Consider the following 24241-nt stretch of genomic DNA (forward strand, 5'->3'; position numbering starts at 1 on the left):
CAAGCACTTTGTCATGGAAGTCGGCAACAAGCCAGAGTATATTTCAGTGGATTGTCTCAAGCTGGCTCACCTGGACTTGGCCCGACCTGTTGGGATTTGCCCTGCCCCCATGGCGGGGGCGCCCTCCTACCCTCCCCCCACCCTCCAACAAGGCCCCTAAAGTTCCTCGACCCCCCACCCTATCCCCACGCCGCCACAGGGTGCCTAAGGCCTCTTCTGTGGGCCCCCCTCAGTGAAGCCATTGCGGCCGGGCCATCTGCTCCCTCCACATTGACTTTTTCTATTATGGTGAATTCTGGGGGGACGAATGTAGCGGACTCTATGGACATAATTCACCATAATAGTTCTGGTCGCTTTAAACAAAAAGTGTTTGTTGACACGATGAGCTATGGCGATGATTGGTTGGAGCAGCACCATGTTGCTCGGGCTGTTGGTTTGTGAATAAAATAAAAGACGTGTTCGTGTAGTCTATGAGAAATTGTCCATCTCTACTTCCCTGCAATTTCTACAATACACATTGTGATTGTTCTCCTTTAATAAATAAGAGCCCAGAAGTCACATTTACCATTCTTTTGATTATACACCATGATTCTGTCAGAACCAAGACATTTAGTTCAGTTTCACGTTCAGATTGAAACTGTGAACACAGATGTACTTTTCACCAAACAGTTTGATTCAAGACTTTGACTAACATCAGATGTCCTTATCTTACATGTCCGCTCACACTCCTACTTTCGTAAGGCATTTTTCTTTTTACATTCAACATTTTTCAGAAATACTATATAACATATTAAATGGTCAAAAAATGTAGGACTGCTGGCCTTAAAAGAGATTTTGGGTTTATTTTGGCAACGGTGTTGTTGGTTGGCAGGCTGGAATTTAAAATTCAACCAAAACTCATTTAGAGAAGTACTTCCGTTTTGATGGATTAGAGATTTTATTACTGTGTAAACTTCCCCAAGCATGTTGTTAGACGTCTCCCTTTTAATTGTCAAAAAAATATAATTCATCATACAAGAAAAGAGTCCTTGCACATTTCTCACACCTGCAGTTTCCAAAGACAACCTTCTCTTTTATAATGGCACACAAAAAGAGAAGGGTGAAATACAGCGTCACAAACGTAACCTCACCATATAAAACATAGTAAACATATGAAGGGTTTTAATGGTTAGATGCACTTTGATAGCATTTATTTACTGCAGGAGCACCGCAGGTTTTCAGTTAAAAACAGGTTTATAAAGTCATTCAGTCAATTCTGATGTGTTCTTCATGACAAGTCATCCTGTCAGAAGTCTGGCTGTTGTGAATAAGACCTTAATTCTCAGAAAGCCTCTTTTTCCTGGTTGATGAACCGGTTAGAAGAAGTTAGGCTGTGATTCATCTTAATATGTGCTGGTGTTTTTGTTGTGCCAACGCCACATGACGCTGCCACATCCATTTCACATTTGTGATCCGATCAGGACCAGCTTCTCTCTCTCTCATTCATTCTCAGTTCATTTTCATTTTCAGTCTCACACCCAGGGCCGCATAGGTGTATTTGATATATATCCCTCACACACAAAGCAAGGTTTTAAGGCAACACAGGCAAAAAAGTTGCCCAAAATTGGCTGTTGTTGAGTTTCATCATGTCTCGTTATCGATGCTCATCTGTACAGACTTGCTCCCATGCTTTATTTCTCCAAACCATTTTCTAAGAGATGAGATGGGTTTGAACTGTGGAGAGCGAATGTTTTAATAACAGAAAAAAAATACTTAACGTGTTAGAAGCTCATATGTCAGTTGTTAAATGTCTCTCATATCTTAATATTGTAGGTCAGATAAGATGTATATTAAAGGCAGACTAAGATTTTCCCCATAATGGTTTGGTCACACCAGCATTTGTAACGGCAATATTTTATAGCGAAAGTAATTAATTCAAATGAAATTGGCATGATTGGAGGATTTGATTCAGCTAGAAGTAAATTCGCTCAATGCCTTCACATAGAGTTCAGCTTTGGTGGACTTTGACGTATGACTTTGTGCTGCCAACCAACAGCAAAACTGCTTTGACTGTATTGACTTCTGATTGGGTGGTTGCTAGGTAGAGTTCAAAATGGAGGAAGCCAACATTTTAGCAGTGTCACTTCATCCAGTTTTATACAATTGTGCTCTGCCAGATTATGAACTAATACACAAAACATATGCAGCATGATTAGCAGTCAGGCTTGAAGCAGGAGTAAATTAAATAATTACGTTTCATTAATTGTGTTTAGTCTTTTTGGTCACCAAGCTTCTTGCAACTCAAGGTCATGAATAAACTTTGCTCAAATGCTGGTTTGAACGGGGAATCAAAGAGGCCATCTATGTGAAGAGGGAACGACCATCCCTGAACCGAGGGGGGGTTAAGAGTACATCTGTCACCATCTTGCAATGCTGTGATTGTAAACATTCCCCAGTCCTCTGTGAATAGTACACATGGCCACTGAAACTCTAGTTAATGTTGTTAATGGTCATGCCTATTTGCATATGAATCTGATCATTGTTTTTGGTCGACGTTATGCCACAGCATTGTTTACAAGGGTGGGGATACCTGCAGTCAGTTTAGACTGAAGAGGTCACTTAGATGAGTGATGAAACGTTTCCGTCAATAAACGTTGTGTCCAGATGAACTAATTCACATTTCTGTGGTTCACACGAGCAATTTCTGGTGTGACCGAGGCCTTACACTGACAATATATGAACATGTAAACATTTGTTTTAGAGGTAACTGTGAATTTCAGGTCAACGTTTGACACCTTACACCGTTTTAATCTCATTCTGTTTTTATGAACTTGGTGACACAGGGAAATGTATGTCCAAAGGAAGCGAAAGGGGGAAAAAAAAGAAACGCTAGAACAAAATAAATAAATAAGAAGCAAAGATGAGGACAGGGGCCTCAACCCAGCAAACAACATTGGCTGAAGAAGATTTTGACAAGCAGTCGACTAAACTTTCCTTTAGTTTCATGAAGCACCGGCCTGCCGACCAGCTGTCTTTCCACATGTAGAAAACTCACAAGACTGACATGGGCCAACACAAGCTGTGTCTAGTCTGGTTTTACTGAACGTTGACAAATTTCACCAACATCTTGAAAATTTAACTAGTGCCATAGTTGTTGGTGCAATGTGGAGATGTTTGTCTACTGGACAAACTAAAATCCTTTTTTCCCAAAATATGCTGTGACTGAAAGCTATTCACCCAACCTTTAATTAGGTTAACCATATATTCAATTTGTGCCTTTTCTGTCCTATTAGTGTCTAATTCTGCTTAAAAACCATTTTTCTAGATCTTTGTGTAAGTCTAGATACTCATCTATTAAAAAGGTCCTTTGACTGAATCCCGAGGTGAAACGCTAATGAATTCCTCTGATATTAAAAATAGACTCACATTGAACAAATGTGATCTGAGCTCAGAATAACAAACCCAGGGTCCAAACTGAGCGAATGGATGTTTTGAATATTTGTCTTAGTGTCTGTGTATGTCCTCTTCATATCTGTGGATACCAGTGAGGACTGATTTCAGGACCCTCTTCAGGTTTCTCATCCCTGAATGTTTATTCTGTAGTAATCCATTCAAGATGCCAATGTTCCTTATAGCAACACAACACGTTCTGGTCTGTGTCAGTGTCTCTCTTGGTCTCGGTTGTGAATGTCTCTCGTCCATTTGATCATTGTCTCTGGCGAGCGGTAGAGGAAGATCAGCTTCGAATAAAGTTCCTCCTCCAACTCCAGCTCTCCTGTCTCACGAACCTGCAACACATGCAAACACAGTTTTTGTCTCCATCTGTGAATATTAGGGTTGCCCCAAATATCTGAATATTCAGATACTCATTTGATAGATTGGCATTCAAACATAATTTCAGTATTAGGATGCTTTATTTTTTTCCTGCACAGCCATGTGAGGAATTTTTATATACAGTATCTTGACTAACTATCCTGCAACATAGTCTAAGATGACATTCTAATGAGCCGAGTCCTTCTGAAAACAGTTTTTATTTCATTGAAATAGAGAGTTTTGAACAGACTATTCAAAGAAAGAAAACTGCAGTTACACAGTGGTGGAGATTCTTAATGTGCGTTCACGCAAAGGGAAAAGGAATTCTAACGGGTAGTGAAATAGACCACCAACCCAAATAATGGATTAGATAGACATTTAGATATAAATAGAAATTTACTTTGTTGTCGCCATGGGGAAATTTGAGTTTGACTCTACAAAGCTAGACCCATCAACACATATGGGCACACAACACCAGCAAACAGAAGACATAGAGACTATACATATAAGGGGTGAAAAAAATACAGAACCTGGGGCATCAATCAGTTTGTGTTTTTGTCCTACAATAAAGCCCCTGTACCCTCTGCTTATTTAGGCTACTGTTTAAAATTCTGAAACAGACACAAAGAAGTTCTTAATTCAATTTGCGCCACTGAGCTGTGTATCATCTGCCTGACACTAAAAGCTCATACTGAGAATACAGAATATGGGATGGCTCAACGAGGATTCTCTTTATCTGTTTAAGTATGCACTGGCCAAAGACAGATTGAAGATTTTAATTATCTTTCTGACTGACGATTTTCATCGCAGTCTAAACTAAATGTGGTAACTTTTATTTTGATGACACAGGAGGGTCCCAAACCATGGAATCATTCCATACCTGATTACACTTTCTAAAATAACCTGAAAAAACTAAAAAATAGTTTTTTGTTCAACTCCATACAGATGCAATCTACGTAAAAAAAAAAAAAAATTCTCTGGAGGAGTCAACATGAATATTTAACAAATGACAGCTGTAACTGCATTAATTTTCCCCCCTTTTCTCCCCAGTTGTATCCGGCCAATTACCCTATTTTCCGAGCCGTCCCGGTTGCTGCTGCACACCTCCTGCTGATCTGAGGAGGGCTGCAGACCACCACATGCCTCCTCTGATACATGTGGAGTCGCCAGCCGCTTCTTTTCACCTGACAGTGAAGAGTTTCACCAGGGGGACGTACTGCATGGGAGGATCACGCTATTCCCCCCAGTTCCCCCTCGCCCCCGAACAGGCAGCCAGACTGACCAGAGGAGGCGCTAGCGCAGCGACCAGGACACATACCCACATCCGGCTTCTCACCTGCAGACACAGCCAATTGTGCCTTTAGGGATGACCGACCAAGCCAAAGGTAACAATAAACGGCAATCCCCGTGTTGATAGGCAATGGAATCGACCGCTACACTACCTGGACGCCTAGTGGGTTGCAACTTTGACAGATACCAAGGATGATTCCTCTACAACAACACCACCACAAGAAACAAGGATATAAAACGGATGAAGAAAACACATCTACAACATCAGTATCAACATCAACACCACAGGACAAGACTATGGAATTACAACAGGCCAGAGAATGTGAGCCAACATTTTTTTGCAGAACCTCAGTACTGCAATTAAAAGTCATTTTGTTTGTTTACCAAATATCAAAATGTGCATGTAGGGGGGCCTGAAAAATACAGCCTAGTGCAATCTATCTATTTTACCTGGCTCTGAGCATCATTGTCAAAATATATGAACAAAGGTAAAGCTATCCACTCAAATAGGATTGTGTCTCAGTGTCGAGTGTGTGCGTCATATCATTTGAAATGTGATGTCTGAAAAACAAAAATAACCGTGTGAACCTTTCCTGTCAATAGTGAGCTGATCTGTAGCCATAGCATTAGCTACTCAGAACTGTAAAGGGAACAAATGACGGCTATAGCTGCATTCATTATCCATGACCTGTCTTAGGCCTTGATTTATTTTTAATTGTCTATATAATTTAAAATGAATATTTGTTCATTTGTTTGAAAAATGTGCTGAAAATCCATAGCTTGAAAAAAAAGTATTCTGCACGGCCCCTAGTGTATAGCATACATGTACAGAATTACAGTATATCTATGTATGACTGTGTGTGTGTGTGTGTGTGTGTGTATGTGTGTGTATGTGTGTGCACTAACCAGGAAAATATCAGTACAGAGCTTTAGGATGCGGTCCACACAGGGAAGCTCCTCAAACATGATGGAGTGGGAGATCTCACTGAAGAATCCTCGCACAAACTTACCGATCACCAACACCACCGACACGTACAGACCCATGATCCTGTTTGGAGTACAGATTCAGAATAAACCAGAACCAGACTAGGAAAAAACTGAACAGAACTGAGTACCATCTGTCACCCTGAATGAACTGAAGATTATGTGAGGGAATATTTTGATTCGCTTAAATTATTGCGGGTCGTCCTTACCCGTATCCAGCCAGGAAGCCCAGGCTCGGCGGGCTTACTTTATCATTGAATATGACCATGGGTAAAACGCCGCATCTCCCCGTGGAGGTGGGGCAGTCCGCTATTGCGATGTCCCACCATTCCTGGTTTCCACTGCCATTCAACGACCTGTCGCTCTTCAAGGCCAACGTCACATCCTGGTACCCCTCCTCATTACCTGGGATAGACAGATGGATGGTGGAAATGACTGTCTGAGTCTGGTCAACACATTGAACAGCCAGTCCTAAAAGGCGTTAGCGCCTCTTAAACCTGCTGTGGTAGTTATGGTTATGAACATACCATAGTTGTCATTAATACTGGTCAGTAAAGACAACAAAGTCTCAATTTAATGATTTAAAAATGGACACTTTTTGTATTTGATGTATATTTTCATCCTCTTCTCTGATTAGGCAGGTGGTATTTGGCTCAAAGGTACTTGGATCGGCATGGTTTTTGCATTTTTCATATGCATTTTTTAAAATCCGTCACTGTGGTCGAAACAAGTCTAGAAAATATCTGCAAGTGTATCGACAAATGTGGAGAAACAGAAAATTGAAACTGTTTGAACTGTTCACTATTTGTGATGGCTGACTTTGTTGGAGTTGGTATGTTAACATAATGGACGATTTTTGTCGTCATATTTATTTTTTTCAACATGCAAAATTATTGGACAAAAAAATTGGGACTTGGTTTGTAAAGGTATTAAAAGCTGTCCAACAACATGAAAATAACATTCATCAACAACAGTTAAAATGAAAGTGTCACAATAAAAACCATTTACTCCGTGCCAGGTCCTTATTTTTTTTTAAATTTCAGCAAAATACTTGATAAACTTTATTTCGTCACAAATTGTTACAAATCCCAGTTTTCCATGTTTTTTCCGTGTGCTTTTCCTTCTGTTTTCCACTTCACTGTGGTGCCATGCCACCTTAAAAACTGAATAGCATAATTTCTAGCCAATTAAATCCTATTTCCAAATCCCCATTAACTTGTCAAGCTTCAGGAAGTTGTTTCAACTGAACTTAAAGCTCTTAAGATAAAAGATGGACTGCATTTCTTATCTTTGGGGTCACTTTCTAATAAGAGGATGTAAATAATGATTAATAAATTAGTAATAGGATACTTATAACCTTCAAACCCTGAAAGTGTTTGTGTTATTCCTCTGGTCTGTGAGGGCAAATACATTATAGGAATGTTCATTTGAAAACAATGAGGTGAACTCTGACCTTCATACAGCTGACTAACTGGTTTGGCTTCCGCTCCATTAGGGGCTCGGATGTAGTTGGGAAACATGTTGGTAACACGCCTAAAGAGGAGATGACACACAACGTTAAGACACATCTCCATTCAACATGAATGAAACACTAATCCACACACACACGCACACACACACATATGCCCCAGAGTGTGTGTGTACCTACACAGGTTTGGTGCGGTTGCCAACCAGAAGCGAGGCCAGGTCGGCTCTGACAGTGTTTCCTGGTTCCAGATCAATAGAGTGTCTGTCAAAGGTGTGTTCAACAGTCCCTCCTTTACCCAAATCCCTGATGGACAGATGGAGAAAAGAGAGAGAGGGAACAATGGAAAAGAGAAAGATAAGAGAAAACATGGACAGGGAGAAAGAGAATGACAGAGAGAAGGATGAGCGAAAACGGAGAAATAATACCACAGAAAAGAGAATGAGACAAAGAACAGAGAAAACAATGACAGATAAAAAGAGAGACAAATGGCAGAGAAATCAGGCAGAGTAGTAGTTAGGTCTGAATGTGTTTTCTATAATATTGTTTACATGCAGACTCATAATGAGATCCTAACTGACATTATTCTAATATCAAAACTGGATTTTAATTGTATCCAGATTAAGGAATAGTGTGAATATTTACTTTAGTGTAATAAAACTTTCACTTTTCAAGGCATAATTCCCATCATCAATAAGTTATGACTTCTAGAAAATTATTTTGGTGCATTCTCGGAAAAAAGCGAAAAAGGACAGAACTCGCTGTGCATACATACAACTGACAGTAAAAACTGACAGAATTAAAAGGACAGATTAAGACTTTGGCATACGACAACTGGGACACCAGTTTTACTATTCTATAATAAACTAGACTGATGATGTGAAATGACGCCATCTTGGTTTTCCCCACATCGGTGTTGTGGTAGTGGACACAGATCAGATCAGGTCTCAAAACAAGGAGCTAACAATTATTAACATTAAAAATAGCATTACAACCACAAACATGATAAATTACTATTAGCCTGAGCATTACTGGCACCTGTGCATAGTTTTACCACATTCCTTTTTTTAAAAATGTAGTTTAATGTAGTATGCCGCAAATCCAGTCACAGTGACAAGAAAACAGAAACAACAGACAGTGTTCACTCCTTAAGGCTTCGTAGCGGGCGTTTCTATCTTTACATCACCAATGCAGAGTTAGCTGGTATTAGTTAGTCGGTTAGTTAGCATTATCAAAACAGGATATCAGAAAGCATGCTCATATTCATTGTTTTCATTTATTTACCGCCAGTGCTTAATAGTCTCACACTGGAACATCGTTATGTTGTGCCGGCAAAACAAAAAGTTGGATCAGCTGCCTCCCACACTGACTTAGACAAAAGCAGTTGGTTTACATGATTATGATATGACCGCAATGCTATCAATGACTTTATCATACTTTCTCACGCCTCCTCTGGTCAGCCGGGGCGCCTGTTCAGGGGGGAGGGGGAACTGGGCGGAATAGTGTGATCCTCCGACATGCTACGTTACCCCTGGCAAAACCCCTCACTGTCAGGTGAAAAGAAGTGGCTGGTGACTGCTCATGTATCGGAAGAAGCATGTGGTAGTCCGCAGCCCTCCCCTGATTGGCAGAGGGGGTGGAGCAGAGACCGGGACAGTGGGAAGAGTGGGGTAATTGGCCAAATACAATTGGGGGGGAAAAATCCCCCCCCTCCAAAAAAAAGCCAGTGAATTGTGTTTCGTGGGTTAATTCATGTGTGGCTCTGAGACTGTCTCAATTAAAATTCAATTGACTTAAACAGTGGGAGTCAGGAGTCGGAGTCGACTTCAGAAGAGTAGAACACCACTACATACTTACCTGTGTGTGAGATGATTTCAGTAGTATACGTGAGAGCTTTTCAGTAGTATGTGTAAGAGATTTACAGTAAAGTATGTGAAAGGTTTTCAGTTGTTAATATGAGAGGATTTGATTTTCAGTTGTACTTGTGAGAAGTTTGATTTATGTCCCGTACAACCCCTCATGAGGTCAAAGGTCACAGTCATCAGTTTACCTCTGGAAGTTCCATGCCAATCTCAGGGTCAGGTCCACTGGACTTCCCAGTAGTTCCTTTATGAGTTCTTGTCGGCTCGGTGGGCTGATTCTCCACACCGACCCCGAGCTGCCCTCGATCTGAGCCGTCACGATGTCCTCACAACTGTACAGCGTTATGAATTGCATGGCCACCTACACAACCCCCCCCACACACACACACACACACACACAACCACAGACCAACATTTAGTAGGAAGGAAGTTTGAGTTTAACTGCACAGGTGAAATAAACTGCAGGGCAGGTTAGAGAGGGACAGTTGGACAGAAAAACCACACTCACAAACAAACACACACACTCTGAAGTAAAAGATTGCTGTCACCTTGTTAAGGTGACATGAGGCAAATAACGCCATGTTGACAGGAGAAGGATGGACGGACAGACAGACAGACACAGGTTGACAGACAGTACATCTGTATGACAGACTGCATACCTTTCAGACAGAAAGTCCTACACAGTGATATCATTAAGTAGGAGGAGTAACAGACTAAGTGGCAACACAAAGACACACAATGACCAGACTAAAACCAGTACGTACTGCATTTTCTCCAAACTGGGTGGTGAGTTTGTCATAGTCCTCTTCTGTGAAGGGCTGAATGGACTGCTGCTGAACACTCATCGTGAACAGGGGCTGGAAATGCAAGCAGACACACGCATGCACATACGCACGCACGCACAAACACACGCACAAACACACACACACACACACAAAGTAAGACTGTTCATTTCAGATACATTTATGACTCAGAGAATCAGACTTCTGTCATGTCCATCTTTGTGAGGTCACTTCCTGTTGATTACCTCATATCCTCCCAGCTTGACAGTTACTGTGACATCAACAGGGTGGTTGACCACACCCACCACCGATCTGACCAATGAAATGAAGAGTAGCGGGAACCAGATGATGCAGATCAGGAAGAAGATGATCAATCCACCCATCCCATATTTTACTATCTTTTTCTTCTTCTGTCCTTTAGGCTGCGGGTATTTCTAGAAACGGAAGATGTTATTTGTAAAGACATTTACTGGTCCACTGTGAATCTCGGAAGAGAGATGGTTCCACAGATCTGTTACCTTCTCTGTTTCACGGCTACACTTAATAATGAAGATGTTGGCGTAGATGTCCTCCACACACATCCAATTGGATAGAGACAGAGTGGTGTCAGTCCAAACCCAGTCCATCACTGCACGCAGCTCCACCAGGAATGGTACCAGACGGAACCTGGACACACACACACACACACACACACACACACACACACACACATCTGAAAACTCATGAACTTATATCAATAGTTACACGTAATAAGATATACTTTCCACATACTTTTAATGCACTTTTTAAAGATCTCAGGGCTAAGAGAGAAATCTTAAACCTGGGGAAGACAACGCATTTCAATGTGTAAGTAGCACAATTTCTTTTCCATCCAACCATCATCCATCCATACTTACACCATCCATCCATAAATACTCCTTCCATTATCCATCCATCTGTCCATCCATACATATACACATACATAAATACTCCATCCATCATCCATATATTCACCATCCATCCATCTATCCATTTGTATGTACATATTATGTCCATCATCCATACATACGAGAGTCGGCGTGGTGCTAGTATGACGAAGATGTGGATGCAGCCCTTGAAGCAACAGCCAAGGGTGGTGCAGACCAGAGGCTACAGACAATGAGCACCTTAATAATGAGCATTGCTTCAGAGAGGTTCGGCGTCAACGAAAAACGGGCCATCAAGACTACTGCAAATCCAAACCAAAAGGAAGTTAAGATCGCCCAACTTAGACAAGAGCTGAGGACACTCAAGAACCAGTACAGGAAGGCAAATGAGGAAAAGAAGGCAGCCTTGTCAGAACTTCGAGGCATGGTAAGGGAAAGGCTAATCACCCTTCGGCATGCTGAGTGGCACAGGAAGAGGAGCAAGGAAAAGGCCCACAAGCACAGTGCCTTTATTGCACATCTATTTTGATTTACGAAGAAGCTGTTGGGGCAGAAACACAGTGGTCACCTGTCATGCCCTAAGGAAGAGATCAACTGCCACATAGCAACACCTACAGTGACAGCATGAGGGAGCAAGACCTTGGTCACTGCACAGCCCTTATATCCCCACCCAAACCCAGCAACCTGTTCAACATCAACAAACCTACAATGAAAGAGATCGAGGAGGTCATCAAGTCGGCCAGAACATCTTTAGCCCCAGGCCCAAGTGGAGTGCCGTACAAGGTCTTGAAAAGGTCCCCCAGGCTTCTGCAATGCCATTGGAAGGTGTACAAGGTGATCTGGAGGAGGGGAAAGGTGCTGCAGCAGTGGAAATATGCAGAAGGCGTGTGGATTCCTAAGGAGGAGAACGCAAGCAACACCGAGCAATTTAGGACGATCTCACTCCTCAGTGTGGAATGTAAGATCTTTTTCAAGATTGTTGCCAATCGCCTCACAGGGTTTCTCCTGAAGAACTCCTACATAGACACATCAGTGCAGAAGGGAGGAGTCCCTGGTGTTTCAGGATGCATATAGCACACAGGTGTGATAACCAAACTGATCAGAGTCGCGAGAAAGCAGGGGACACCTGGCAGTGCTGTGGCTGGCCTACGGATCAATCCTACACAAGCTGGTAGAACTGGCCCTGATCAGATACCTAGTCCCAGAGAAGATCCAAAAACTCATCCTTGACTAATACAACAACTTTAGCCTGAGGTCATCCTCTGGGACCTCGACATCAGCATGTCATTGGCTAGAAAAGGGTATCATCACTGACTGCACAATTTCTGTGTCCCTGTTTGTGGTGGCCATGAATATGCTTGTGAAGTCTGTGGAAGTGGAGTGCAGAGGTCCTCGGTCCAAATATGGCACCTGACAACCCCCAATCAGAGCATTCATGGATGAATTGTTACCGAATGGTAACAATTACATCAGTGTCCAGAAGCAGGTGGCTCCTTCATGGACTTGAACGGCTCATTACATGGGCAAGAATGAGCTTCAAGCCCACAAAATCCAGGTCTCTGGTCCTCAGGAAAGGAAGAGTAACTGATAAGTTCAGCTTCTCTTTGGGACTCACCCAAATTCCATCTGTGACTGAAAAGCCAGTCAAGAGCCTGGGTAAGATCTTCACCAACAATCTGAAGGACACAGCGGCACGCCAGGCAAGCAGTGATGACCTCAACATTTGGCTCTCCACAGTGGACAAGTCAGGGCTTCCTGGAAAATTCAAGGCCTGGATATATAAACATGGAATCCTGCCTCAACTCCTCTGGCCACTGCTAATCTATGAAGTCTCAATCACAATCATGAAGGGCTTCGAAAGGAAGATCAGCCAGTTCCTGCGCAGATGGATGGGCCTGCTGCGGAGCCTAAGCATCATCGCCCTTTATGGGCATAACACAAAGCTACAGCTCCCTTTCTACAGTCTGGCAGAGAAGTCCAAGATCATCTGAGCCAGAGAAGTCCTGCTCTACCAAGATTCCGCTGAGACCATGGTCTCCTCTGCAGGTATTGAGGTCAGAACAGGAGGTGGTTGAGGTAGCTGAGGCAAGGTTGGCAGCACAGCATCCTCATGGGCACTGTGGCAACTGGTTGGAACGGGCTCGGGAGCAACTCAAGACCTTGTTGCTATGGTAAAGCCCGAGGACAGGAGAGGTAAAAACTGATCCAGGAGGAGGTACGCGCAGTGGTGAAGGAAGCTCGCTACAGCAGAATTGTGGGTATGTATAAGCAGGGGGCCTGCTTATACATACCGCCGGCCTAAGGATCACCTGGGCAGAACTCTGGAGGGCGAAATCACACCGGTTCAAGTTTTTGGTCACGTCAGTGTATGATATCTTCCTGAGCCCTTCCAATCTGTTCAGCTGGGGTCTGGTGGACTCACCTGCTTGCCAACTCTGCAAGAAAAGGGGAACCTTGGAGCACATCCTGCTGCTATCCAAAGGCCTTGAGAGAGGGGCAGTATCATTGGCGCCATATCCAAGTTCTGCAGGTAGCAGCAGACACCATCTGCACTGGGATCAGCTACAGCAAGCAGCAACACCCAAAAAACCGCACTATCGCCTTTGTTCGAGCAGGGGAGAAGCCCCAGCCAAAGTCCCAGGACAGGCTGTCTGCAACAGCAAGGGACTGGCAGTTCCTGGCCGACCTAGGGAGACAATTGAGGTTCATGGACACCATCGCAGCTGCCACACTCAGGCCAGACATGGTCCTAATGTCTGTGACAACCAAGTAAATGGTTTTGCTAGAGCTAACTGTCCCCTGGGAAGATTGGATGGAGGAGGCGCAAGAAAGGAAGAGAGCCGGGTATGTAGATCTGGAATGTCGGATGAATGGGTGGAAGGCCCACTCTGAGCCGGTTGAAGTGGGCTGTCGGGACTTTGCAGGCCAGTCTCTACACCGGGTCCTGAGACTCTTGGGGATTTGTGGGCTGCAAAGAAGAGGCACCATTAGGAACATCTTGGAAGCCGTGGAAAAGGCTTCCCGTTGGCCCTGGGTGAAGAGGGGTGACGCATGGCATAATGCGCTACCTGGACACAAGTCGGGGCTTGATCACTCGGCTGATGTTAAAATCCAAAACACCTGTTCATTGCTGACGATGTGTCCAGGTTGCACCATATGGTGTATCAAAGAACTAACATATATATCTATATACACTACCGTTCAAAAGTTTGGGATCACCCAAACAATTTTGTGTTTTCCATGAAAAGTCACACTTATTCACCACCATATGTTGTGAAATGAATAGAAAATAGAGTCAAGACATTGACAAGGTTAGAAATAATGATTTGTATGTGAAATAAGATTTTTTTTACATCAAACTTTGCTTTCGTCAAAGAATCCTCCATTTGCAGCAATTACAGCATTGCAGACCTTTGGCATTCTAGCTGTTAATTTGTTGAGGTAATCTGGAGAAATTGCACCCCACGCTTCCAGAAGCAGCTCCCACAAGTTGGATTGGTTGGATGGGCACTTCTTTGAGCAGATTGAGTTTCTGGAGCATCACATTTGTGGGGTCAATTAAACGCTCAAAATGGCCAGAAAAAGAGAACTTTCATCTGAAACTCGACAGTCTATTCTTGTTCTTAGAAATGAAGGCTATTCCATGCGAGAAATTGCTAAGAAATTGAAGATTTCCTACACCGGTGTGTACTACTCCCTTCAGAGGACAGCACAAACAGGCTCTAACCAGAGTAGAAAAAGAAGTGGGAGGCCGCGTTGCACAACTGAACAAGAAGATAAGTACATTAGAGTCTCTAGTTTGAGAAACAGACGCCTCACAGGTCCCCAACTGGCATCTTCATTAAATAGTACCTGTTAAAGCCTGTTTGTGCTGTCCTCTGAAGGGAGTAGTACACACCGGTGTAGGAAATCTTCAATTTCTTAGCAATTTCTCGCATGGAATAGCCTTCATTTCTAAGAACAAGAATAGACTGTCGAGTTTCAGATGAAAGTTCTCTTTTTCTGGCCATTTTGAGCGTTTAATTGACCCCACAAATGTGATGCTCCAGAAACTCAATCTGCTCAAAGAAGTGCCCATCCAACCAATCCAACTTGTGGGAGCTGCTTCTGGAAGCGTGGGGTGCAATTTCTCCAGATTACCTCAACAAATTAACAGCTAGAATGCCAAAGGTCTGCAATGCTGTAATTGCTGCAAATGGAGGATTCTTTGACGAAAGCAAAGTTTGATGTAAAAAAAATCTTATTTCAAATACAAATCATTATTTCTAACCTTGTCAATGTCTTGACTCTATTTTCTATTCATTTCACAACATATGGTGGTGAATAAGTGTGACTTTTCATGGAAAACACGAAATTGTTTGGGTGATCCCAAACTTTTGAACGGTAGTGTATATATATAGATATATATCTATATCTATATATATATCTATATATATAGATATATATATACATCACACACACATATATACATATACACACACACACACATACTCCATCCTCTCCATCCTTTGTCTATACATACATACATTTTTACTACATCCACCATCCATCCATCCATCTTCCATCCATTCTTTATCCCTCCATCCCTACCCTTGGAAGAGGAACAGGTTGAGGTGGTTGTATTTCTTGGTGAGGAAGTTGCCCAGGATGCGGGTTGGGTATCCACATCTGATCTGATAGGCTGACAAGCCAAAGTAGATACACTTGACAAAGTACCAGAGTTGTGCCACAAAGTTCTGATTGAACATCCTGAGAGACAGACAGGGAAACAGAGACAGAGAGACATAGAGACAGAAAGAGACAGAGAGAGAGAGAGACACACAGACAGAGCAAAAGAGAGAGACAAACAGAGAAAAGAAAGCAAATCTGTATTAGACTATACAGTGTTACTACAAACAGAATGCTCATTATCATTATGCTCATTATCAGATATGATGGTTCATTGTGTCTCTGAATTGAAAGGTTAATCTCAAAACCTTCACCTCTCTGTGACAGCAGGCAGGATGAAGAACATCCACAGATGGATCCCAAACACCAGGATAACCTGGATAGACAGAAGGAAGGAAGGATAGATGAACAAAAGAAGGAGAAGGAATTATATAAATACTTCTAGCTTTTAATTCCCAAAGTACTTTTCAATGTTTTGGATTTTTTTGGGATCCCCCCCCCTTTTTTTCTCCCAGTTGTATCCAGCCAATTACCCTACTCTTCCAAGCTGTCCCGATCTCTGCCCCACCCCCTCTGCCAATCTGGGGAGGGCTGCAGACTACAATGTGCCTCCTCTGATACATGTGGAGTCACCAGCCGCTTCTTTTCACCTGACGGTGAGGAGTTTTGCCTGGGGGACGTAGCGCATGGAAGGATCACACTATTCCCCCCAGTTCCCCCTTCCCCCCGAACAGGCGTCCCGACCGACCAGAGGAGGCACTAGTAAACCGACCAGGACACATACCCACATTTGGCTTCCCACCCGCAGACACGACCAATGGCATCTGTAGGGACGCCCGACCAAGCCGGAGGTAACACAGGGATTCGAACCGGCGATTGGTGGGCAACGGTATAGACTGCCATGCTACCTGGATGCTCCCTTTTGATTTTTTTTGTTTTTTCTTTACTTATTTTACCTTTATTCTTCATATTTTTCTTAAGTCTAATGGTCACACTGAACAATGCACTCAGTCAAATTCCTGATATTTTAAAGTCTCACTGCAAATAAAACAGAATCCAGATTCTGATTCTTTACATTATCACCTGTTTATTACGTTTATCCAGCCTTGACAAGATTCTGTAACTGGCAACTGTAAAGTGTTATCCTAGTGGATGTATTACTGTAAGTATTAAAAGGAAATACATCACATTTCCTATTGGCATTTATCAGGCAAGGCAGGTAATCATATCATATTAGTATTATATGAAGTAGTACACGTACATTTTCTACACAGTAAACATGTTATAAATGTACTATGTGAAATAGTATTAGAAATTGTAATCATATCATTCATGTCATGTTGAGTACATTTAGTGTAAGAGTGTCTTAGATCATCTATAGGAGGTGAATAGGAGAATTAAAGTACCAAATACATTTAGATTGACACAAGTCAGAAAACAGACAAATGAACATGTTAAGTGCAAGTATAAAAAAGTTTCAATAGTAGACACCAATAGTAACAGTGTTTAAGAAAGGAAGGGTACAATGGTAACACCAACTAGTGCCATTTCAAATTAATAGCATAATGTCAAAAGGGACCACTAAAAGGATTTGACTCACACTCGCCCCCTTAAAGACTTGATCTGGACTTGGGGGGTCTTAATTTCAAGGTTAACCTTAACATACATCTAGAATTTGAGAGTTTGTGAGTTATGGTAACCAAGTCAACACAGAGGAAATAGAATCCCCCAAAAAAGAAAAGCTCATATGAAGCCATGTGTTTTGTCTCTAAAGAATGATGGAAATGTTAAAAAGATTCATGGCCGGGTCGATGAGTCCGTACCTGGAAGATGAGTTTTCCTAACACAGTCTTGCGGAGGTAGAGTGCTCTGTCGATGATCATAGTACTGAACTGGATCAGAAGCATCACCAAGAAAGCTTCAGGAACTTGATCCTCTGACAGGGACGACGCGATGTCTGCCGCGGCACTGTGTTTCTGAAGACAAAACATAGAGATTTAAAGGATAATTCTGGGGTTTTTAGAACCCAGCTTTTTTGTTTTTTTTTTGTAGTTTTTGCTGTTGTGTAAATTGGTTATATAATTTTACTCACTAGCTTCATTTAGTAGATTTAGGACATGGGACAACTGCTGGACTCAGTTTTACAGTGTCTTAGATAATATCGTAGATAAAGTCATAAAGTCATAAATAATGATTTGAGAGACTGGTTCTGGCTTACATCAAAAACACTATCCCCACCTCCCACACATTTGACCCACATCAGTTCGCCTACCATCCGAAAAGGTCTACGGAGGATGCCATTGCCACTAGCCTGTACTTTGCTCTGACCCACCTTGAACTTAACAACACATACATACATCTGGATGCTGTTCATAAATTACAGCTCTGCCTTCAACACTATCATCCCCGCCAAACTAACCAAAAAACTCCTCTCCCTCAACCCCTCCCTCTGTAACTAGACCCTGGACTTCCTGCCCAACAGACCTCCATCTGTTAGGTTAGGTAACCACACCTCCTCCACCCTGACCCTCCGCATCGGTGTCCCTCAAGGCTGTGTTCTGAGCTCCCTCCTTTTCTCCCTCTTTACCCACAACTGCCTGCCAACTCATCCTTCAAATGTAGTAGTTAAGTTTGCAGATGACACCACAGTCATTGACCGTATCACCAACAATGACAAGACGGCCTACAGGGACGAGATTCAGCACCACACATCATGGTGCACTACCAACAATTTTGCTCTCAATGTGCAAAAGACGAAGGAGCTGATTGTGATATGTTGCTGAGAGATTAACCGGGCAGGATACGGACCATGGAAAAGACTGAGTTGGTGCTTGCTGACAGGGGTGGACTGAAACAATTCAAGCAGGAACTTGACTCCATCCCAGGCCATGCTGTTCATGTGAACCACCAGACCCCTAATTTTGTAGGCTAACCCTATTTGTTGGTGTTATGGGTATCAGACTAGTTATAAGTTTGGCTACTATGTCATCTGGGAGGAAAGTTATCCAGATTACAAAATACAAATTTTTGGGACTGACCAACAGGTAGACTATCTGAACACTGAGTTTTCAAGGTATGCTATGGCTATGGGTGCATCCTCAAACTCACTAAGAATACACCAATCATAGTACATACAAATGTACAAGGCTAGACAAGCAAAACAATTAGCCTACACTTTTTTTAAAAAGAGAATGATATAGAGTTAGCTCAAATGTTCAAATGATTATCTTGATGGTCAAGCATCAGCAAATCAGAGTATCAAAAAAAAGCCGTGTGTGCATTTTAGCTAGTTTTTTGACTGGTCCCTTACTGGTGAACATGTTGCTATTTTGCAGTATTTAGCTTCATCTGTGACAAGGCTTCTCTCTTTTTTAATCCCTGCCTCTGCTTCATTTCGCCAGGTGACTTGTCTAAAATGTTTTTGGTAGAGAAGCAACTAGACGGTTGCTATGTGCCGAGAGACATGATGACCTAATTTTTTGGCATGCGCACCCTCACAGCAGGGATACTGCTGCAAGAGAGAGACACACCGCCTGATGGGTGGACTCTGAGAGGTCCGTCAACTCATTTCTGCTTGCAATATTATCGCTAGTCAAGTTGACTGTTGACGACAGGCCAAGACGACCCTCAGGCTACTGGGAAATGTCCCAGTGCTCCTGACGGGCTATCCGCGGGTAGTTTCTAGACTCACTCTCTTCCTGGACAGCTTTTGGACTACAGAAAGCAGGGTCTCAGGCACAGAGGCAGCAGAGAAGTTTTCCGCTTCTGTTGCTGTCTGTTGGCATGGGCCGGGGGGAACTTTTGTATGTGACTGTCCTGAATTCATCCAGATAGATTATTGTCCAATGGGGATAGTGACACGAAGTCCATACTCAAGATGAGGTGAGTAGATGGATGATGTTGCTCGTATGATGAAGTAGTAGCTCAATTGGCTTGAGTGTGATTGAGGTGATGTTGCATGATCTTGGTTCTGGAGCAGAATACGGGGTTGGAAGAGGAGGAGAGGGTTAGGTGGGTATTTATAGGGACGCCGGAAGTAGTGCGGTTGAGGTGTGTTCCCACTCTTGAAATTTCGCTCGATAAGCTTCAATTCTCTATTGTGCCAGCTGGGTAGTTTATGGATGGTTACTACTACCTATGGTAAGTATAGGCTGTTCATTCCTGCAAGTTGAACCAGGAAGTAGATCTGTAATTTCAACCACCATCGACAATATTAGACATTTCAGATAATAACTTAACTTTCACTTTGATTTTCACTTCCAAATACGTGGTTTAGATAATTGGGTTAAATTGGACTTGTTGAAACGTGTGACACTCCTGTTAAGTTCTCCCATAAGACACCACTGTAAAACTGAATCCAGCAGTGGTCCCATGTCCAAAATCTACAAAGCCGGTGAATAAAATTATATCAAAACTGATACGAATGATGGTAAAAACTGTGAAAATAAGACCCAGGTTGTGCAAAACTCTCTTTTGCATGTATTTATCTCTATGTATGAGCTATATATGACAGCTTAAACAAGGAGACAGTATTTGTATTACTTAAATATCCTATCCAAACCACCTATCCTTACTCAGGGTTGCGGGGATGCTGGAACCTATCCCAGCAGTCACTGGGCGGCAGGTGGGGAGACACCCTGGACAGCCCACCAGACCATCACAAAAACTATTGTAACTGAGCATTTTTTTGCCCACTGCGGGATTTGATCCAGGGTTGTACTGCACCACGAGGTGACATCGCTAACTGCTTGACTAAAGGGTGGCAACCCCCTTTACTTTAATTTGTTTTGACTTATTTGTTTTACAATATTTCGTATCTTTTTGATTAAAGAAAGCCCTTAATGTAAATTCTGTACTATTGCAATCTGTGGTTCATGTGTTAGAATTGATCATTAATGAACGTTGACCTTATTTAACCAAGCATGTTAAATAAGAACAGAACACAGTTTACACACTGGACTTCTGAAAAGGGAGGAAGGAAAGAGGAGAGAAAGTTTTCTAGTACTATATCTCTGAAAAAGAGGAGATAAGTCTTTCCCTTCATCCATCCATGCCTTTATCCATTCATACTGTCATGCCTTTATCAATTCGTCCATTCACCTCTTCATCCCTTTCTTACCCCAAAGGCCCAGAAGCCAAAGATGATGATGATGAAGTCAACGACATCTGTCAGGAACATGAGAGCATAGACGTCTGTAGCAGCGCGATACTCTGGACTGAGAATATTACTGAAGAACCTATGGGCTGGTCTGTAAAAACTCTGAATACTAGAGAGAGAGAAAGAGAGAGAGAGAGAGAGAGAGAGAGAGAGAGAGAGAGAGAGAGAGAGAGAGAGAGAGAGAGAGAGAGAGAGAGAGAGAGAGAGAGAGAGAGAGAGAAACGTAACATTTGGGTTTCATTCAGTAATAGTAATATATATTACTATATTATTATACATAACAGTGATGCTATTTCACTCAGAGTAAGTCCACACAAACTTGGATTAATTCGAAAACGCATCTTTTTCTCTTCATTTTGATCTTCCATCCAGACTAAGCCAACATGTTCAACCATCGAAAACAGAGCTCTATGAAAATGCTCCCTAAAGAGGATCAAAACGTCATTTGGCATTGTGTGAATGGCAAAAATGGACCTGACGCATGATTGTGGTGTGATCAGCTAGATGCTGGCAGCTCAAGCTGTGTGCGAATGCCCAATAGAAGAGACTTCATCGTTTCGATGTGGATGGCGAACTTTTCAAAAATGATCGGAAAACACTTGTGTGGGTGGAAAACTTTCTACCCATTTTCAACATGAAATCAGCACTTTCAAATCGATCTGGATTGATATGGACATAGTCTGAGTCACTGACATACAGCTCATATCAAGCTGCAGTTTAATCAGAGTGAATGGTACCAGAACAACAGACAGCAAAACAGAGAGTGAAGGAAAGTTCCTCACCCAGAAATAAAGGTGTGTTTTATTTTTCTTCCCATGTTGAGTAGTCTGTTTTTGGCTGCTTCTCGTTTCCTTCCTTTCTTTTTCATTTTCAAAGGGTCTTTACTGGATTTAGCCTCAGCCAGAGACTCTGTCAGACATGACACAATGACAAACAGGACCAGAACTACTGTCAGAATTAGGATATCACAAATATATCAAAATGAACATTAAAGTACAAACTTGGACAATTTCACCTGGCCTGATTTAAAAATGTTTGTTAGGTTCTGTTATGGTGAGATCTGTGGACCCAAATGCCAGACTCAGACACAGAAATATGGTAAATAAAAAGGACGGGGAATTTATTGAGGCAGGCCAGACAAGTGGTGGAGAGGGAACGGTGAAGGCAAAGCCAGACCGGCCGGACTAACGGACAAGGGAGGGGCGGGGCCAGATGAAGACAAGCATGTGGATGCGCCGGAGAGACAGCGAGGCAGGCAGGCTGGCAGGTCAGCGAGCCAGCAAATAGGTGAGGCAGGCTAGCAGGCAAGTTGCCAGATGAGGTGGGCAGGAGGGCAAGTGAGCCAGGAAGTAGGCAAGGCAGCCAGACAGCTGGAGGAGACAGAGGGATGGTGGAGACAGGCTTGAGCTTGAGCTGGGAGACAGAACATTGGGGTGATCTCTGGGGGACATAGGCAGTTTGAGTTTGACTACAGATGGATTGATGATGTTCTCAATTTTGTATGGGCCAATTTAACAGGGTGATCACTTTCTTGATTCAGTCTGGAGTGGGAGATCTTTTGAGGAAAGCCAAACCCTTTGACCGGGCTGGTAGTCTGGAGCAGGGGCCCGACAGTGGTCAGCAAGGCGGCAATTGCAATCAGTGGAGCAGAGCAGGGTGAGACAAGCATCCTTCCACACTCGGCGGGAGTGACAGAGATTGGCCTTGACAGAGGAAACGGCGATGTCCCCTTCCTGGGCAGGGAACAGAAGAAGTTAGTGGCAAAGGGAACATTCGAATGGAGACACAGCTGTGGCTGAGTTGGAGAGGGAGTTGTGTGCATATTTGATCCAGTGAAGTTGAGCACTCCGAGCGGTGGGGTTTCTGGACATGATACAGCGGAGGGCAGGCTCCAGGTCCTGTTTGTCCCATTCTGTTTGTTCATTAGTTTGAGGTTGATAGCCTGAGGAGAGACTGATGGTAGCATTGAGGGCCTAGCAGAAAGCCTTCCAAACTTGGGAGGGAAATCGGGGCCCCTGGTCGAAGACGATATCCAGAGGGGTGCAATGCAGTCAAAACACCCGTTGAAAGGGCATCCGGGTAGCGTAGCAGTCTATTCCGTTGTCTACCAACACAGGGATTGCCGGTTTGAATCCAAGTGTTACCTCTGGCTTGGTCGAGCATCCCTATAGACACAATTGGCCATGTCTGCGGGTGGGAGGCCAGATGTGGGTGTGTGTCCTGGTCGCTGGAGTGGCACCTCCTCTGGTTGGTCAGGGCGCCTGTTCAGGGCGGAGGGGGAACTGGGGGGAATAGCATGATCCTCCCACACACTACGTCCCCCTAGCAAATATCCTCACTGTCGGGTGGGGGGAGGCAGCTGGCAACTCCACATGTATCAGAGGAGGCATGTGGTGGTCTGCAGCCCTCCCCACATCAGCGAAGGGGGTGGAACAGCGACCAGGATTGTTCGGAAGAGTAGGATAATTGGCCGGGTACAACTGGGGATAAAAAGGAAAAAAAACCCAAAAAAAACAACAAAAAAACACATGTTGAATGAGGTGGTATTCTGACTCTGAGGAAGAAGGTAATTTGAGGAGAGCCACAAAATCAGAATCAGAATCTTGTTTACTGGCCATGTGGGTTTGCACATAATGGAATTTGACTCTGGTTTCGTGGCTCTCTCAGTGTAATCAACATAGAATAACAGCACTACAACACAACAATTCTTCAGATTTAAACACAAGGACTGACTGATATAGGCAAAATAAGCAGTGATAAAGTGCGATAGTGCAGAGAATATATCAGAGATGCTGAAATAGATGTTAGCAGGTTACTTACATACATGCCTGAGGTAGATGGACATGACAGAGCATACCAGTATACGTACAATGTACAGTACAGTATATACAAAATGGTTGGATTATTTGACAGTGTTAAGCATTCATTTGAATGACAGCCGGCATAAATAAACTGTTTTTATATCTGGTTGTTTTGGGGTACAATGTTCTGTAGCGCCTTCCAGAGGGGAGGAGTTGGAACAGGATGTGATGAGTCTGCAGTGATGTTGCCTGCCTGTTTCCTGAGTCTGGAGGTGTATAAGTCCTGAATGGAGGGCGGGTTGGCACCAATGGTTTTCTCTGCAGACCTAACTGTCCATTGTAGTCTGTCCCTGTCCTGTTTGGTTGCCGAACCAAACTAGACGGTGATGGATGTGTATAGGAAAGGCTGGATTATTACAGTGTAGAACTGAATCAACAGCTCCTGAGGCAGGTTGAACTTCTTGAGCTGGTGGAGAAAGTACATCCTCTGCTAGGCCTTTTTGATGATTGTGTCTATGTTGGATGCCCACCTTA

At 43.1% G+C, this 24241-nt stretch overlaps 1 protein-coding gene across 4 annotated transcripts in view; it reads right to left on the reverse strand.

Moving 5' to 3' along the window:
* Positions 1-918: 918 nt before the first annotated feature.
* The window catches only part of piezo1 (piezo-type mechanosensitive ion channel component 1), a 178998-nt gene continuing 155675 nt past the window's right edge, over positions 919-24241 (reverse strand). For 3 of the 4 annotated variants that reach the window (XM_056292214.1, XM_056292213.1, XM_056292212.1), the window contains 14 exons: positions 21689-21815; positions 20868-21015; positions 17572-17724; positions 16063-16124; positions 15671-15829; positions 10694-10841; positions 10421-10609; positions 10158-10250; positions 9582-9754; positions 7715-7837; positions 7520-7599; positions 6276-6471; positions 5989-6130; positions 919-3767 (listed from right to left, as the gene is read on the reverse strand). In XM_056292214.1, the coding sequence (XP_056148189.1) occupies positions 3639-3767; positions 5989-6130; positions 6276-6471; positions 7520-7599; positions 7715-7837; positions 9582-9754; positions 10158-10250; positions 10421-10609; positions 10694-10841; positions 15671-15829; positions 16063-16124; positions 17572-17724; positions 20868-21015; positions 21689-21815 (1922 nt within the window). In that variant the 3' untranslated portion in view covers positions 919-3638. Of the gene's footprint in view, positions 3768-5988; positions 6131-6275; positions 6472-7519; positions 7600-7714; positions 7838-9581; positions 9755-10157; positions 10251-10420; positions 10610-10693; positions 10842-15606; positions 15830-16062; positions 16125-17571; positions 17725-20867; positions 21016-21688; positions 21816-24241 lie in introns of those variants that run through there. The other variant, XR_008811284.1, reaches the window with a different exon arrangement.

Source organism: Lampris incognitus, chromosome 13, assembly GCF_029633865.1.
Source record: "Lampris incognitus isolate fLamInc1 chromosome 13, fLamInc1.hap2, whole genome shotgun sequence".
Classification (NCBI taxonomy): Eukaryota; Metazoa; Chordata; class Actinopteri; order Lampriformes; family Lampridae; genus Lampris; species Lampris incognitus.